Below are 19331 nucleotides of genomic sequence, written 5' to 3'. Positions count from 1 at the left end.
GGCATTCTGTGCCTATTCCATATTCGTTGCTTTTATCTACTTTTGTTTAAAAGTCACTGATGAATACCAGTGAGTTCTTAAAAGTTCATTATATTACACCTCCACAGGGAAGCAACAATTTTAAGGGTTTGTGTCCACACTCTTTTCTTTACTGGCTTTGTGACTGCAATTTAGCAGGTTAGTTTCTCAGAATTTGTTATCAATCAGTTACACTACGTATATATTAGCAGTACAGACTTAATGTGTTGTGAGGGTTAGTTTAGATATACACACGGGCCACAGTTAGCTCTTGACAATAGCAGATCATCAAATAATAGAACCATGATGATTATTATGTCACACAACGGCCAATGGTTCAACAGCTTTCAGAGCCATAGAATTAATGGTTGAACTCTCTTAGGCCATAGAATTAGTGGTTGAACTCTCTTAGGATGTTTGAATTTTATTTGCAGAATCCTCTCCACACAGTCATCTGCCTTCTGCCTGACCATCTCCAGTGACTTGGAATTCTAAGAATGTCTGTCCCAGTTTTGGACAGCTCTGTGAAAATTATGCTTAAAATAAAAGGAGGAATAAAAAAACCTCCCTGTCGATTTTTGCAAAATTGGCCCTAGTTCGAGCTAGCACTTGGGACCAGACAGAACAAGTCTAATCCCTCTTCTTTATGACAGACTTTCAAATATTTGAAGACAAATACCTAGTCCCCATGAGTCTAATTATATTGAAGATTGAAAAAAATTAGTCTAGGGAGGGAAGGAAGGGACTTGCACATGTCAGTGATGGATAAGGCCTCACATGCTCAAACAAGTGGGGAAAGGCGCAGACAAGTACCTGAGAACTCCTCTTTCTACCCGTTCCTACAAAGTGAACAGCTGTTGCTGGAACCTCCTTTTGGGGAGATTTTGTCAGTGCAGCAGAATTTTCTATTACTGCCTTTTAGGGAGCTGCCTTGATGGTATTAACATAAGTGCTACCAAACGGACTGGGAGATAATCTTTAAACATATCTTATAAAGAGAGTCTTTATTGTAATCTATTGTACTTTAAGCCCGAAATGGATAATAATCGAAGCGGATGCTCTGGTTTTACAAGGCAATAACGTAGTGACTGAGCAGTCAAACTTTATTGGGAGGCAGAATGTGCAGAACAGAATTTATCCCAGGGAACTTCTCTCTAACAATGGTGAAACTGCTACCAGCCGTACTAACACGTGGACTTCTGCATCCTTCTCTCTTGAGTGTGTGAATGACCCTAACTTCCACCATTTTGTTCAGATGTTCAATCAAACCTCTTTACTTTCATTTTTGTATCGGTTGAGATTGAGCCCAAGACATCACACATGCTAAGCAAACGTTCTACCATTGGAATGTACTACCAGACCCCCGAAATGATTGTCTAAAACTGCCCAATGGCTAAGTACAATCTTGGCCACATGCATTCCCTGCTTCTGGGGAACAGGGACTGATGGATCATTTGAGTTCAGGCATTTAAAACAAGTCTGGGCAGCTTCAGGAAGGAAGGGAGGGAGAGGAGGGAAAGAGAGACAGAGAGAGAGAGGAAAAGAAGGAAAGAAAGAAAAAAAGACAGGAAGGAAGGAAGAAAGGAAGGAAGGAAGGAAGGAAGGAAGGAAGAAAGAAAGAAAGAAAGAAAGAAAGAAAGAAAGAAAGAAAGAAAGAAAGAAAGAAAGAAAGAGAAAGGCAGCAACAGTGGCATATTGTTTTTCTCATTGAAATAAAATCGCAAAGACCTGAGACACTTGATTAAGTCATCTTCCTTCTCAATTTGTGTAGACACCGAGCCTGCTGATCTCCTGCACGATTTCAGTGAATCTTCTTATTATGAGATCTCGACAAGTCATTCCTCCTTAGGGTCTGTAATGAGAGACTAGGGTTGGTATTAGAGAACCAGTATCCTTGGGCCAGATTTTGTCTCTTGGAAGGCTCACAAGCTAAGGATAGCACTTCCATTTTCAGCAGCGGGATGTGTGTGTGTGTGTGTGTGTGTGTGTGTGTGTGTCAAGTAATAATTTTTATAAAATCATAGTAAACTCAATTTTCTTTTACCATAATAACATTTTATTGCCACACAACCATGCTTGCTGGTCAGCGGGTGGTCATGGGCTCTTTGTTGGGCATCACAGTGCAGTTTCAACTGAGTTTTAGCTCACTAAACCCAATCTCTTTCTTATCTTTTCTAAACCACTTCACTCAACCCTAGACTGAGTGATGAAGACCCATTAAGTGTGAGGAACTAAGAATCTTAGTCTCAAAGGAGAGGAGAACTCTGATGCACATTCAGGAGAGAAGGATATCAGAAACTGAAAATAAAAGGTCAAAAGAAATTCTGACCATATACATATACATACACATATATATGTATATATACATACACACACATATGTGTATATATATATATATATATATATATATATATGGAGAGAGAGAGAGAGAGATCATAGATAAACGTTTCCAAAAGCCCTTAAGCTTCCCTAAAAGCTTATGCCAATTTTGGTAATTTTTATGAAAACTATACTCCCTTGTAAAGGAGAAAATGTCTTCCTACAGTTTCTATATCTACCACAGGGAACAAGACAGGAGTGGTCTAATTTGTCTTCCATGTGACAGACTTTCAAATATTTGAAGACAAATATCAAGCCTTCCTGAGTCTAATTATACCAAAAGTGGGAAAAATAGAAAAGAAAGGGAAATAGGGGAACTGGTACTTGTCAGTGATGGATGAAGCCTCCCACATTGGAATTTGAAGGGTTTTTTTCCTTCTACAGGTTAACCACTGCACCACAGCTGCGTAAAGCAATCCTCTTATAACTTCAGGATTGACAAGAATTGATGTAGAGACAAGGATGAAGGGTGTAAAAGAGACCATGTGACTTCTATCTTTACTTTGTAGTTTTCACCACCAGGGAGTCACAGATAACAAAAGGGGAAGGAAAAACTGCTCGGGGGAATGTAAATGAAAAACAGTATAGAAGTATCTTGGAGTGTTGAGATATGATGCCAAAGCGGAGGATTCCAGCGGATTTCTAAGGCGCTTTACCATCAAGAAAAAGTAACTGAACGTGAGCAAAGGCAGCGCCAGGCAACTTGCCAAAGTAGTAACAGGTGTGTCCAGCTTTCCTTTTGATCTTATCTCACCCTGTGTGTCTGTGCTCCATTGACTGACCTCTATTGACCTTGGTTACACTGTTGTGCAATAGAAGTTAAGCTATAGAAACTTAGAAGAAATTCAGAATAATTCCAGTCCACAGCAATGCAAATGAAGTTTTTACTAGAGGTAACTGATTTCCACTTTTAAAAAACAGACCGAAATATTACATTTGTATGACTTTATGAAATATTACCAGGTAGATTAGCATTGCCCTAAATATTTTTAACTAATTTTATGTCTATTGTTAGCCTGTAGAATACATGTTGCTTTCTGTAATCACAAAGCCATTGCAGAGGTCTCAAGTGAATATATCTGTATGTATGTGTTCTCACACACATGATCTAGTTTACAGATTTTTCTCTGAATGAATTTTAACATCTCCTCAACTTCTAGAAAAGACAAATAAAAGTGTTGATGGTCGGTCTGTTACGTATTTGCACGTAAGTTATATTCTTAACTCTCTGAAATATTTTCTTTAAAAAATACAAAAGGGGGAGGTGTGTACTGGGAGGATGGTTCAGCAGAGAAAAGTCTGACAGCCTAAGCTTGATCCCTGGGTTCCCAGAGAAAAGGCTAGATGAGGTCATCTGCAAGGTGACTAGAAGAGGCAAGGGAATCAGCTGGAGGTCACTGTGAAGGTCAGTGATTCTGGAGATACTGAGAAGTGACAGAAACAAGGGACCCAATCTCAACAAGGTTGAAGATTGTCCTTTGACTTTCACATGACACACACTGTGGTATAGGCACAGCATGTCCTTACTCACACATCCTAAACACACACACTCACAGAGAGAGCAAGAGCAAGAGAGCGAGAGAGCGAGAGCGAGAGCGAGAGCGAGAGAGAGAGAGAGAGAGAGAGAGAGAGAAGGAGGGAGGATAATAAATAAATGTAAAAACTGTAGCAATATTTTCACTACAAAATTATTAGATGCAAGAATATGCATTCTCTCTAGGCATTCACTTCCTGGTTAAGGCAGAAAGGAGTCTGGAGAAGAGGTTAACATTTCTGGGCCAAATGTATTTTCTGTTACCAGTAGACCTCTACAGTTTTGAGAGCTCCATAAGCTAAACTCTTTTTGCAATTTGCCTGTCAGAAACCTTCCAATTTAGACTTTGGAGTTAGGAAGGTTTTCTGCTTTATGTATATTACTAATGAAAACCATCAAGGCAATGCTTTGTTCGAATTTGCTTTGATGTGACTTTCTGATGTACGTTTTTTGTATGAAACCCAGGCTTGGATCAAATTTGTGACTTTCCTGCTTCAGCCTCTCAGGGCTTTGGTTATTAGTATGTATTATCATACCTGCTGTTATCTTTTTGAAAAAAAGATAGTATTACCTAGGAAGGTATGTTTTAGGTGCTGCTGACAACTAGATTTGTAATCGCTAAGTTCTGCACTGCTCCATTTTAGTTATTGTTCCTAAGCATATTATTTTCTATACCCCATGGCCTTGAAGAATGATTCCACGCATGGCACAGACAAATGTTTAGGTGTGTGAATAGTGGATAAACTTAATGAATTTTTACTCAAGCACTTCCCTGATTAATTTATTGTGCTTTCTATTTTGTCTTCTTTCTCACCTGAAGCCAATCACCAGAGGCTGTCTCTGTTTCCAGTCCCTCCTTACCTCCGGGATGATAACCTTCATAGAAGTCTGTAAGGGTGCCCATCTCCCATCCATGACACCTGAGAAGCTCTCCTGTGGTGCCTCAAAGATCAGCAAAATGCTTTAAATGCTGTATATGTTCAATCGTATTGATTGGGGTTTCCTTCTTGCTGCTGTTTTCTGAATCGCTCTCTCTTTTCCTTAATCTCTTCCTCGTTTAAGTAGCTGTGATTTCCTCTGGTTGTATTTTTTTTTTCCTGTCCCTGGAGATGGGGTACGAGTTCTCCCTTCTTGTTGCTACTTCCAGACTATCCATCCGTTTTTGAACCCTAATACTTTTCATCCCTAATGCTTCTATTTTGAGGGAATCTGCCCACCACCTGTTCCAGATGCAGCCATCTGCTGATACCTTGGTTCTCCTTATTCACAGGGAGTTTCTGTTTCCCCATCATTCTAGTCAACACATTGCTCTTTTATTTAATTGTGTGTGTGTGTACATGTGTCTCTGGGCTTGCAGATGGATGTGGGGAACCGTGGGTGTTTTTCCATACAGAGCTGTCACCTTGTTTAGTGAGACACAGTTTTGTCACACGTAGGCTTCACTAGTTGGCCACTGAGCGTCAGTGGCTCTCATCCATCCATCGGTCTCTTGCTCTCCAGCACTGGGGTTACAATTTCATGTAACTATGGTGGCTTTCTTAAAATTGTGGGTTCTGAGAGTTAGTTATATCCCCAGGCATGTATTTATTTTTTAATATTTGGAAATTTTGATGTACATATAGATGTCTCTTTAATCCTTCCTTCTACCTTTGAATTTTGATTCTGTAGTGACTTGGTTTTGATTCCACACAAGCTATTTCCCATCATCAACTTATAAATCAGTGGCTCTCACCAGCAGGCAATTTATTTCTCTAAAGGATATTTAGGAATGTCTAGGGGTGTTTTCAAATACTACAGTTAGTAGACGCCAGCATATAGAGGATATAGTTTAGGGAAGTTGTTGAAGTCCCTTCAGATATCAGGACAGCTCCTCTCAACAATGTGTCCGTAGGACTGAGGAATTCTGAAATCCTTTGTGTTTACAAGCAGTACCTACATAATTTTAGTATCAGGCATTTTACTCTTAATTTCTGAATGCCGTCCCAAAGGAATGAAAATGAACCCAACAAATCTGTCTTCCTCATACAATAAACCCTTTAAAAGAATGGACTGGATGTAGTTTTCCTTTTATTCCCTTATTTAATCTTGATTAAAATTTAAATATGCTTTCTAGTACGGTACTCCTTTTAACCTGATCTTTAATAATTTTTATTTATTTATTTTTTTATTTTTATTTTTATTTTTTATTTTTTTTGGTTTTTCGAGACAGGGTTTCTCTGTGGCTTTGGAGCCTGTCCTGGAACTAGCTCTGTAGACCAGGCTGGTCTCGAACTCACAGAGATCCGCCTGCCTCTGCCTCCCGAGTGCTGGGATTAAAGGCATGCGCCACCATCGCCTGGCTGATCTTTAATAATTTTAAGAAACTTAAGGACTCAACACTGCTGAGCTTGAGGCCCATCAGGAATGCTCAGAGATGACTGTTTTAGCCTCACCTGTTGGAACTCTTCATGCCTTTCTTTCTCATCTGTCCTCTTTTGCTTGGCTTCCACCATCCTCATAATTGTCTCAATCGAGTGGCCACTCTTCCCAGTCTCTTCAGGTTTCTTCTAATCAGGTGATGGTCATGATTTTCAAGCACCCAAGGGACTGCTACCAACATGGTACCTACCATGCTTTTAATGCCATCTTTTGTTCTTTGTTCTCCACACTCACGTATCAAGCTGTGACCTTCAAGGTTCCTATTAGATGTCTATTTTGAACTGAACAAGAAACCAAACTCGTCGTTCTCACCTTTCTGCAACTATCCATTTGCCAAATTCTACCGTAAAACTGTCACCTCTGCATTTTCATTTGCTTATACCAAAGCCTCAGAGCCAACCTTAGTGCTTACTCTCCCTTTCATCCATTTCATCGGAAAGTTCTGTCGGCCCTGCCATGCAGAGTATACAGATGATTCACATCTAATTACTGTCCCTGTCATTCCCAATAGTCTAGTGCCTCATTCGAAACATCTTTCCCTCACTTAGCATGCGCATAAGCCACCCTGCTAATGTCATTCCAATTCCAGCAGTGTCTGCCCACATCACACAGCATAAGCCAGAGCCATGGAAAAGCACACAGACTCTTTTCTCCGCCTCTTCTCCTAGCCCATCTTCTACTCTCAGTAACATCGCTCCATCAGCACCGATTTCACAATGATTCCTTGAGTATTTCCAGCTTATGGCCATCTCAAGGCCTTGCAGAGGTCTTTTCCTCTGCTCTGCATCCTCTTCTTACGATTACTTTCTTACCCTGTTTATCTATTTAGTCAAAAGCTTCTTAGTGAGACCTTGCCTGGTACGCCTGTTTTTTAGATAACATTGGAGTCACACTTGGGAAGTTTGATTTTCCCTCCTAGGCCATTTCTCCCTTACCCTGTATTTCACTTACTTATTCTTTATTTATTTATAAAAAAGAAATACTTGCAAAACTAGGATGTTTAGTTCACTGCTGTATTTCCATTGCTACCCTTTAATATTTATTGTGTACATAAATAATATTTTAAAATAAACTTAAAGGTAGGGCAAAGCATTAAAAAAACCGAAGATACAATTACATGGCGAAATGAGTTTCCTTGTTTGCTTAGGTTTTAAAGGACAGTAAGAGGAAATACTGCAGAGGTCCCTGAGAGCTATGAATAGACACAAGAGCTTGCATAGTTTTCAGTGATGATAAATATGCCACTGATTTGGAGTTTTGTATAATTTTACTTATGACATTGCTAAGAACATATGCATATTGATATTCTTTCCCAAAGTATTTGGAATTTTAGATTAATGATGTTGGGAGAAGAAATGGTTTCTAGTCCTGTGCATTTTAGCAAAGTCATTTAACTGTGGGATAGAAGGAGATGAAGGAGCAAGTGGTTTGCTTAGAAGTTTAAAGATTTATTTATTGGTATACATTGTTCTGCATGCATATATGCCTGCTTGTCAGAAGGGGGCACCAGATCTCATTACAGACAGTTGGGAGCCACCTTGTGGGTGCTGGAAATTGAACTCAGGACCTCAGGAAGAGCAGCCAGTGCTCTTAACCACTGAGCCATCTCTCCAGCCGTATGTATATTTCTTGAAAGCTGGTTGAAAATAACTAAATTCTGACTTCTTATTCATGCATCAACAGCCAATGTAGTATTTTAATTTTACTGTAAGTTAAAATAGCTCTTGCTAGAATAAAAAGTACTTTTCCAACTCAGTTCTTGTCCCAGGAAATTGATGATGCTGATTTTGCAGATGGGGAAACCACAACTCAAATGAGGTCTCGGAGACCCAAAACCAAAACACCCCATTTGCCTTTGAAGCATTGCATTTTCGGCTGGATTTCCAACATTCCCAGGAAAGAAAGGACACATTGGATTCTGCTTCAAGTCCAGAAAGAGCAGGATCATTTGGCACAAGTTATTTAATTGCTCTTAAAGATGCCTCCAGATTTTTTGTTTTTAAAATAGTCTTTGTGAAGTTTAACGAAGTATTGATAACTCCTGGTCGGTTCTAAGAATAAATTCCAATAAGACATAAAGAAAAGCAATCAAGCATTTACAGGTCAGAACTAAAATGCTAAAAATGTTGATATGGGCACATATGTTCAGATGCATCGAGTTCTCTGTGACATGCGAAGAACAAAAGGAACTAGATGAGGGAACAGAAACTGATGGTAACCTGGATAAATTAATTCAGGAGGGAAGACATAGTTTATTGTTTGTGTCTCTTTAGCAAACACTAAAATCTCAGAATTAAACTTTGACATGTCATTTTGTGCTCATTAAGTAGGTGGTAGCTGATAAATATTCAAAGAGTGTGGAAACTAGTGGCCTTGGAGGAGTATGTTAGCAAATCTTCATTTTTCTTAGTTTCCCTGTGTGTAAACTAGTTCAGATAAAAGTGGAGGCTTCATGTGATCACAGGAAAATCTAAATAAATTCATGTGAAAGACCAAGCATGTGGAATAAACTGACTCAACTATTTATTGTACTAAAAGAGGAGTCACCAGGAAAAGGCCTCTGTCAGTGGGCTTTTCCCCAATAACAATGCACAGAATCACCTCCTACTGACACAACACTGATGTTTGGAACATGCTACTGTAAGAAACGTGGTAGGTTGTTAAGAATTAGAGGCACAAAAACTATGGTTGTCTCTCTTGTATGAAATTCTTATTAATATGTTTGTCAGCCCTGTTTTCTGTTCGATTGCTGTTCCTCCTTGGTTTTGTCTGACAAATTCTTTCCGATGGAGAAATAGAAGCTATGACACAAATCTGACGACACTTCCTGTCACTGTTTTATTGGTTGTGATTTGATTTTATAGCCATTCACACCAAGGGGCAGATTCTACTTTCCTGCCATGTGTGTATTCTGATTTTGCGAGGCCATTGCAGAAATGCATGAGTTTCAAAAGACTTGGTGCACTTGGCTCAGATCTAAAAGATCCAAAAATGCACAAAATAATAAATGGTGGTTATTTCCAGCTACAAATAACGAGATTTGCTATACAATATTACAGACAAAACTGTAGTAATAAACTACATCTAAATCTTAGTTCAATGGTAACTTACGTAGATAACTTCTGTAACTTTTCTTCATGCAACCTACAGTGTTTTTCTCCCTCAATATTCTGCACTCACCAGTTTTGTGGAGTTTACTTTTTGATGCTATGTAATCTCTGACTTGAGAGTCAGTGAGTCCATAGAGGTTGAATCAATATCATTCAATAACCTTCAAGGGCATCTTCTATGGATGCCCTACGTACAGTGGAGAAGTCTGGAAGGTGATGGTGCTCAGTCAGCTCATTGTTGGATTTATACACAAATTCAATTTTGGGGTCTTCAGTTACCTGAAAACCACAAAGCCATCAGCTCATTGGCAGGGTACTGAATATATGCAAGAATGCTGTGTTTTAAATGTTCAAATTTGTCTGGGTGATAGAAATGCTTTGAATATGTATTTGTCTCCCCAGTGACCTCTCTACATTCACCTCCATCTATTCTATGGCTACATGATGTATGTTTCCACAGTCTGAACTAGACAAGGACAGCAACCCAGATTTCCACGCCTGACTGCATGTTTGGGTAAGTCCAGGTACACGTGGTAGGACCGTGGATATGACTTCTCAGCCATCAACTGGGATAAGAAATGTACTACACAGCTTTCTCTGTGGCACCTGGAAATTGAACTCAGGTTCTCAGGCTTGCAAGGCAAGCATTTTACCAACCAAGTCATCAACACAGGCCTTACTTGTCAGCCTCAATCAATTACTTCACACGCAATGAACTTAATAGAACTATCCCTTGTTGAAAGCTAGGAATTTCTTGTCGAATGTCATGGATCCAGAGAATGGCAGATTCAGCGGCCAAGGTCACATATACTGAGAATGGTAGACTCAATTACTGTCCAAACCTGTCTAGTTTCAGACTCTTTCAGCTTCTTCTTTAAAGTGTGTCTAAAGTAAGATGGAGGTGAACACCCCTTCCTCCTCTGTAAACGGCGTGTAGGGCTCGGAGCTTTATCTGTCACTTTTCTTCCACTTATCAAATTGTGAAGGCTGAAAAATTCTATAATGACTGCTCCTCTCCCTGAAGCAGAGATGTCAAGTATCCTGCTTATTACCAATGCCACAGGCTGTAAATTGTATATTCATTTGAGTGAATGGGTAAGCTTTTATCATAATCAAATCTTCACATGTATTGGCTCTATAGTCAAAGTCCATACTAACTGAATCCATTCAAAATTAAAATTGTTTCACACAATACACGCACACACATTTTTCGTTTTTTCTTCCCTTTTCCTTTTCATCACCCCCCCCCTCCTTTTTTTATTTTCTTTGACAAAGTCCAAGTTGGCTCTGAAGTTGTGGGCAACCTTCCTGCTTCAGTTTTCCAAGTGCTGGGAATTAGAAGTATGTGCCAACATCCCTGGCTGCTAACTGGACAAATTTTATGCAAAGATTCTAATTCATTCTTTTGAATACTTTATTGTAGGTTTAACCTGGTGGGGATTCATCTTCTCTGGATCCCTGTGTCACTCACACCGTTCTTCTAGTTCTAATTTGTTTGGCTAACTCAGGTTAGATTGCTTTCTTTTAACTGTCCAGAAAATACTGAGAATTTGGCTTAGTTTTGCTTTTTTTTTTTTATCACTGACTCACCCAATTTTGAGTTAGCTGAAATCACCTCCCCTTCTTCTTGTAGCTTAAATATTTAAAATCAGCGTTATAGCTCCACCCAAGTCTCACAGTGATCAGAAAGAAACTTAGAGTCACTTACAGACACAGTGTAAAAATCAATATTCCCCTCAGGTGATGTAGGGGGAAGAACTACATGGTCCAAAAAGGCTAGGTGTAGGTTTCTATTTCCAAGATTCACCATACACATTAGGAAGTAGACAAGGTGGTTCTTTGTACATCGTAGCTTCCAAAATTTAACTAGTGGGACAGCAGAAACTATCAGATTTATATGAAAACATTGTTTTGCTATAGTTGTTTTTTCCTGGTGTGTGTGTGTGTGTGTGTGTGTGTTAATAGCTTTGGTGAAACTACTGGTTTAAATCATTTTTTATATCTTCTTTTAGATACTCACCAATTACTTTATTTTTTTTTTATTTTTTTTTTTTTTTTTTGGTTTTTTGAGACAGGGTTTCTCTGTGGTTTTGGAGCCTGTCCTGGAACTAGCTCTTGTAGACCAGGCTGGTCTCGAACTCACAGAGATCCGCCTGTCTCTGCCTCCCGAGTGCTGGGATTAAAGGCGTGCGCCACCACCGCCCGGCTCACCAATTACTTTAAATAAATCTAGAAAATATTTCTAAGTTGACCGTATTATTTCAGCTCAGATCAATTCTCTAAACTCTCATTTTTAAATGCCTAGGTAATTTTCCATATTCTAAATATTACTGAAGAGAGAATCAGGCAGTCAAATGTGTTGGAATGCCTAATATTACATATCTCCCTACTACCTTTCCACAAATATTCTACATATTCTTACTATTTTACCATGGCAAGCAGAAAGTGTTCTATATATATTTTGAAGATTTAAAAAAAATCTGTGTATTTATGTATGGGTGTCTGTATGTGCACATGCATGAGGGTACCCATGCAAGCCAGGACAGGGGGCTGGGTTCCCTAGAGCTGGAGTTACAGATGGTTGTGAGTCACCTATAGTAGATGCTGGGAACAGAATTTCGGGTCCTCTGGAACAAGAGCAAGTACTTCAGCTTGGAGCCATTTCTTCAACTTGTAGAGCGTGTTATACAGTGTATAAAAGTATTACATTTGAGGAATGTGAAAAAGGCATTTTTGCTACTGTGTGGCTATGATTACCTTGGAGTATCTAAACCTACATCCCCAAGAAAGGTGTGTGTGTGTGTGCACAACCATAGCTGTGCAAGTGTGTATTTAGGTGGCCTTTGATTCTTAGAAGATAATGTATTTGGTTCAAATGGCTCATACTATTTTCTGAGGCCAGAGGGAGAAGGGAGAAGGGAGAAGGGAGAAGGGAGAAGGGAGTTTTACCAAGTTTTGATGATTTGACAACTGCCCTTAAGGAGAGCATCCCAACACTTGCTAGGATATGACTGTGTCTTCACGGAGATTTCAAAGTCCCACTCACGGAACATATCCTAAAATGTCAATAAAAGACTCTTTATTCATAAATAACTGATAAGCAGCAATTTATGCCTGCACATTTATCTTGAAAAGTCGATAACCATCCATTTTTTTTTTTTTTTGCAAACTCTACATAAAACATCCAAACGGGCCATTTTGTTCAGTACAATATAACATAGCTGTTTGGCATTACCAAATATATATGTATATATATTTATAGATATGTACATTGCTGAAAAAGAAGCCGGTGCACCCTTCTCTAAGGAGTCCATCCAAGTATCGACTGTACAACATTCAGAATTTACACTGATAATACAAGGCACAAAAAGTGTGGTATGAAGCCAAGGCCATGCTTTCCTTAGACCCTTTCCTCTGGTTTACTCTCTCCTTCAGCTTCATGTCCGAGTTAGTGTTCCGTTTCAAATATTATTTCATAGTTTTGGGCTTTGAACATACCAAATAATTGTTGAGGGTGGTATGAGTTTTTTTTTAAATGAATCATTTGAAAGAATACCCCCATGTACCTTCCCAAAATAAAAAGTACAAAATGAAATATGCTTAAATTCTTCCATACAGAAGAAGGGGGAAATATCGCTCACGTTTCCAAGTTTGGGCTAGGCTAGGCAAATGAGCCAGCATTCCTCTAGCTGCCTGTGTTTCCAATACTTCTAGGTCAGGATTTATTGGAGTGTATGTATCAAACAGACCTAATTATGAAGAATGGAAATTTTGTTCATCCAGTATAGAGAAGGAGACAGCTGTTTTCTTGACAGGGGAATACTGACGCTTGGGTATTTTCCCCTTTATTGAGAAGTTTTCTCTGGGAGCAGGCAGCATCTGTGAGAGACCTCATGGGGGTTTCCATGCTCAGCTTTTCTCCCAGGAGGTCCTGAGGGATTCATCCTGATGACTCTCCCTCTTACCACTCCCCATGCTTGCTAGTGAAAGAAGATTGAAATTGCTGCTTCCACATTTGAGCATAATGCCTGGGTTTCAGGAAAGGGGTCTCGTGGCATGACATTCGGCTTACGTAGTCTCCTTAAATATTATGCTTTCATCAGAACCCCAATTAGATCACCACCCATTAGATTTTAAGGTTATTGAAGAATTTTTTCAATACTGGAATTTGGGTGTGAATCGTACTTGAATTATGTGGATTTTTTTTAAAGAGTTAGCCAAATTTGAGACAAAGGGCATATTCATTATATCCATGCCTTCTGTGAAAGTATTTAACACATATACCCAGTTAGGTAAAGAAAGACATTACCAAATTCACTTATATATAATGGAAACTAAGGTATAACTTTGTGGAAAAAAGATACAATTCCTGTTGAACTTAATACTGGTCAGGGCAGGGAGAATTTTAAGCTTAGGCCTAGGTCAGATGCATACTGCCTTTTTGTTAATCTTTGGATTCAGATACATGGTAGATTCAAAGACATGAAGTTGAAATGTTACTGTCTTGGGCCCACTTCATGAGGACACTCCAAATCCATGATCTTCACAGCAAAAGGAAAAAGCAATGAGTAGCTGCTTCAAAAACCACAATTATTCTATGCGAGATAAACTTCCTACTGCAGATCACAGTACTACACACTAGTGACTAATAGCCAGGCCTAGCGTCATCCCCTTTCATTGGCAGGAAATAATGACAGTCTACAAATCGCCATTGCAGCTTGGTTGGTGACCCTGAAGTGGGGATGTGAAGAGTCCACGGTAGACACTGGCTCTCCTAGAGTTGCTTCTGCAAAAGACACCACATGCTGTCAATACAGCCAAACAGCTTTGTCACCTCAGCTTTTGAAAGAGTTTGGAAAAGAAAACAAAAACACAAAAATATGCAACACGTCTAAGATTAGTAACAGTTTCACTTTTGTGACGTTTGACAAAATACGTTTCTGCTTGTAGTTCAGGAAAACTATGCGGACAGAACAGTGGTAACTACGGAAATGATGGCCATTCAACTGTTGGCAAAAAGCATCAGTGTTCAAATACGGTGCTATGACAACGGACACCACAGGGCTAATAAAATGTTGTCACCATTGGCAAACCCACACTTTTGCTCTCCCAGGTGCTGTGGCTGTCACCTGGAGTCCAGGCAATGGGAGTTACTAAGGGTTCAGACTTTGCAATGCTTCATGAGAGACAGAATGAACATGGGCCGCGCAGTGGGCCAGAGAGGCACGTTTCTCAGCTCCTTCCTCAATTCTGCTGGAATGAAGACCTCAGAGAGTGTTGCCTTTAGCATGTCTGATAGCTCTGTCATTCAATACACTTACAGAGGCTAGACCAAGAAATTCAAAACATCTGAAAGGAAAACAAAACAAGGAAACAAAAAAGCAAATAATAATAATAATAAACAGAAGCATATCCCAAAGATTTTGTTGTTAACACTCTGAATTTCACAGGTAAATTTGGTGAGAGTGTATAAAAACATTCACGCCATGTTAATTTTCTTCCTTTGCTTCTCATGTTTAATATTTGGAGGTTTCCTTGAGGAAAAACTACAGCAATAAATCCAGATATTTTACTCCAAAGAGAACACTGTGTGATTTGACTTAATAGTCCTTCTCCCAGCTAAATGAAAGAAAAACTACCAGGACCACAACAGTTTGAGATAAAAGTAAGAAAAAATAAGAGAAAAGTTCCTCTCTTTAAAGAGAGCTGTATCAATTCCTTTTCGTCACCTACAAAAAGGCCAATAACATTTTTGTGGGAGTCCATTTGAGTTTTAAGAGTCTGCTGCACTGGTAAGTGAAGTTTGCATTTAAATCCATGGAACAAGCTTCCTTTCAGCTTAAAGGATGTTAATGTAAAATGCTAAGACTATATATGTGATGTTGTAAGGACCATAAATTAACTTTACGATGCTGTAGTCTGGCAAAACTGTGAATCACACCATTTTGGTGGCCTAATTTTAACTCAAGTTTGAAGTATAACTATTAGACTTAAAGTCTCTGAGCACTAAGAAATTTGGCATTAAGTAGGATAGCTTTGCAAAAATTTTACATAACCTACCAAGTATTTAAGGCCACTTTTAGTTTTTGCTTCATCTTGTACTAGGACGGTGACACTTTGAAATTCAGTGCCTGGAGTGATGAGTAAGCTTCTTCCAAGAGGGCCATTTGTGTCGGGGCAGGTGACGATAATGGAAAAGCTTGTGGTCACAGTGAAACACCACACTTCCAAGTGTGAGCTAAGGACTGTGTGACCTGCAAACCCTCCCCCAGCACACAAAAATCCCTTGGTCTGTAAACAGACCAGGGTTCTCTTTGCAATTTCACTGTAAAATATTACAGAAACCCTGACATGCAAAGGCTGAAGAAGTTAACATTTATTTCAAAATCCTGTGTAGCATCCTAGCAGAAATAAGAGAGATGTGAAGAAGGAAACACAAAAAGTCAAGGTGAATTGCACAGAACCATGGACTGGGATATGAGATGCCTCGTGTTAACATCCCCCTTATCACTGCACGGAATACTATGCTCAAGGGCACTTATAAACACAGGTCAGAAAAAAAAATACAAAACCTGAAGTCAATGGGGGAACTGCAGACACTTGAGGATCGATGTTTCTGTTGTTCGTGTTACCTCACCTTAAAATAACCTACATAGATGCCAGGAAGGTTGCTCACAAGTTTTATCTGTTTACACTACTATAAAAAGTTTTAAAAATCTACAAAGAGCATGTGTAGGCTCACACAACAGATAAACAATTATAAGGCCAATTGGGAGGGAAAGAAGAGAAGATGATAGGGTAGAAAATTTAAAGCAAAAATCTTCCAAATGGATATTAGTGTAAGATCTCTCTAGAATGTGTTGCAAAGAGTTTATCACCTAACAGGGGATGCAGATTCCAATCTGCATCTGGTCCTGCCACTTATCACCTTTCTGGTTTGTGGGTCATCATCAAAAAACTTATAGTGATGCCCAGCAGTTTTATATTTTTATTATGCTCTTTCTCTTTCTTCTTCATAAGGATGAATAAATAAGTTGAGAATACTAGGAAAAAGGTGTTCTCCTGTTCCAGATATGGGATTCTGTGTAGATTTGACAGTTCTAAGATGATTTGTTTGTTCACTAAAATAAACCTTTGGTTCCTGAGCAAAGCATCATGGGTCTTTTATTATTTGCATATGGCAAAGTCTTCTATGTAATATAGGTGGCCAGATATATCACATATTAGTTAGATAAAATGGCTAACACATTGAAGAGTTCTTCAATGCTTTGACCATGGGATTATAACTTCAACCTGTCTTTAGGTCTTTTGCACTTGGAAAGAGATTGCAAACATTTGTTTTCAAACAAATGACCCCTAAAAACAAAAGCATAATCATATCCTCGTTACCAAGAAGTCTCATTTCTCCTATTTCTGAACATCGCTTTTCAAATGTAGCCAGCCTCAAAGTAGCTATGTAGCTGCCTGGGATTTAATGTAGGTGTCTGAGTTGTGATGTCCTCATTGTGGACAGTTACCGAAAGGATCCGCCACAAGATGAACATATCGGTTCATTGCTAGTCTCTCAGGGTAGGGGTCAAAATGATGTAATCAGACATAAATGTGTAGCAAAGCATATGATGCAGCTCACAATAACCCATAGATTCCAATTCCCTACAATGTCACTGCTTTATATTCATAAAAGTCGTAAGATGAGAGCCGTGAGTGACCAGTGCTAAGGAGAATGTATACACAGGAAGGCCAGGCAGTCAGAGCACAAAGCCTCTCTGAATGATGCATGTGGCTCTTAGGACGATGTCATAGAGTATTCTGTTTCTTGGGTGCATTTACTCAGATCCTACTCAGAAAGGCTATCAGGTAGGTTTCCAAACGGTGACAGCAGGATGTCATGTCCTAAAGTTCCATCAAGACATACTGTGATGGCATAGTAAAAGTTCAGAAGAGTTCCAGAATCTGGATGGAAAAGCACAGTAAAACACATTTCTTATAGGAAAAAAATATTGGACAACATGGGTTGTCCAATATCCTAGAATGGGAGCAGATGGGCTCTACCCATCTCCTAGAATCAGAGCTTACTCAAAGCCTGTGACATCTGTAGTCTATATATTTTCCTAGACCTGGGCTAGCATCTCTGTCTCCATTCCACAGAGTGGACGGTGTTCTAACAGCACACTGAGATTTGGGTAGTTTGGGTAGTCCTGCTCTGTTGAGTTGAAGTGTATAATCATGTTCTTTACTATCTCTGTACTGCAATCTGTTAGGATGGGAAAAGAAATGAGTTTTGTTTCGGGGTGGGGGGATGAAGGTGAGGTACCAAGAACTAGTTTGAGGTCTATCTCGCTTTTCGATCTTGTCTCAATCAAGTGACTCATATAATAAGTGCTGGTGTGATGTACTCAGATTCTAAATTCTAAATGCTCTCCCCCAACACTGGTGACATCATAGTAATAGGTTGGCCAACTGGATTTGCTTCTGAAAGCTAGTCTCCCCGTGATTTCCAACATCCTAGGTGCTAGTTGGTTGGAAACTGAAAATCAGGTTTCAGAATCAGGTGGTCCTGGGGGGCAAGTCATTCCAAACCTGTTTTGAAGCATGCACTTACTCTCTGCCTTCCAGCTTTATTGTACTGTTTCTACTTTTTCATAACTACTCTGATCTACAGTTACCTTCACCTCTCCCCTCAGCAGTCCAAATCTGAGGAGGATATCAAATGTTTACCCGTGTGTAGACCCAGAGGAGTATTCTCTTCTTTTATGTCCCCCCGTTATTAACACGTTTTACCTATTATCAAATTCATTTTCGTCAACCAGGGATTTTTTCACTGACTCTCAATAAAGGCTGCATTAATGCCCCAAATCTGCCTCTTCTTCCCCAGTTGAAGCCACTTGCCCTGAAGCTGGCTATCACTAGTGCTGCCTCAAGAGAGGAAACAGATTAGAGTCCATTTTGCCTGCTGTAGTTGAAGTCAGCTTCCTCGAGCTGGGACTCTGTGATGTTTGACAGTTTCGTGTGTGTCCTCCCAATCTCTTCAAGGGCACAGGCGAGTGAGTCAAGATCCCCATCCTGCTGGTGACGAGCTTCCCAGAGGTTCAAAATGACAGCAGAGGGGCTACTTTGTGTAGCAAAATACGACAAATTCCTAGATAAAATTAAACAAAAGGTGAATAAGTGGGAATGATGAAACAAGGAATCGCTGTAAAGGAATTAAAAGGAACTCTCAAGGTTTGTTTATTTATATTGATATGTGTGTGCCACTTTCATTTATGTACCACAAGCACACGGGCACCCTAATAAGCCAGAAGAGGACGTCTGAACTCCCGGAACTGTAGTTACAGGCAGTTGGGTGTAGCCAACCAGGTGCTGGGAACCAAACCAAAGTCATCTGCAGCAGCGACTAAGTGCCCCTAACTGCTAAGCCATCTCACTAGTCTCTAAAATGAAATTTAAAAGACAGCAATAAAATAGTGGTAGAAAGTTCCAGAAACATAGGCCCGAGGCAGTCCGGTTTGTATACCAACACTCAACTACAGCTATGCTTCGGAATGATCCCAGTGGCTTTCTCTTTTGAGTCTTGCCTTGGTCCTTCCTTTTCTTAAGCTGCATGTATGAACATGTATGTATGATTCCCTCCTAATTGTTCTCTTGAAGTGTTCCTTTACATTGGTTTATATGATAAGGTAAATCATCACCCCCCTCCCTTTTCAAATATTTGACTCCCTACCTCCTCTGCAAATATAAGGGCTACCAAGGTTTTGTCTTTAATTTTTGACCCCCGTGTTCTTTGGTGCTAAATGTGTACCTCCCATTTTCTTGGCTAATTAAACTATTTATAGGGTTTATTATAGCCTTAGGCATTGTTGCAATTACAAATC

At 39.5% G+C, this 19331-nt stretch overlaps 1 protein-coding gene across 5 annotated transcripts in view; it reads right to left on the bottom strand.

Moving 5' to 3' along the window:
• Nucleotides 1-12578: 12578 nt before the first annotated feature.
• Unc5d (unc-5 netrin receptor D) overlaps nucleotides 12579-19331 on the bottom strand; it is a 522183-nt gene continuing 515430 nt past the window's right edge. For all 5 annotated transcript variants that reach the window (XM_057752764.1, XM_057752765.1, XM_057752766.1 and 2 more), the window contains one exon: nucleotides 12579-18598. In XM_057752764.1, the coding sequence (XP_057608747.1) occupies nucleotides 18394-18598 (205 nt within the window). In that variant the 3' untranslated portion in view covers nucleotides 12579-18393. The remainder of the gene's footprint in view (nucleotides 18599-19331) is intronic.

Source organism: Chionomys nivalis, chromosome 20, assembly GCF_950005125.1.
Source record: "Chionomys nivalis chromosome 20, mChiNiv1.1, whole genome shotgun sequence".
NCBI lineage: Eukaryota > Metazoa > Chordata > Mammalia > Rodentia > Cricetidae > Chionomys > Chionomys nivalis.
Note: the sequence above shows the minus strand (reverse complement) of the source record. Positions and strands in the feature narration are given on the sequence as shown.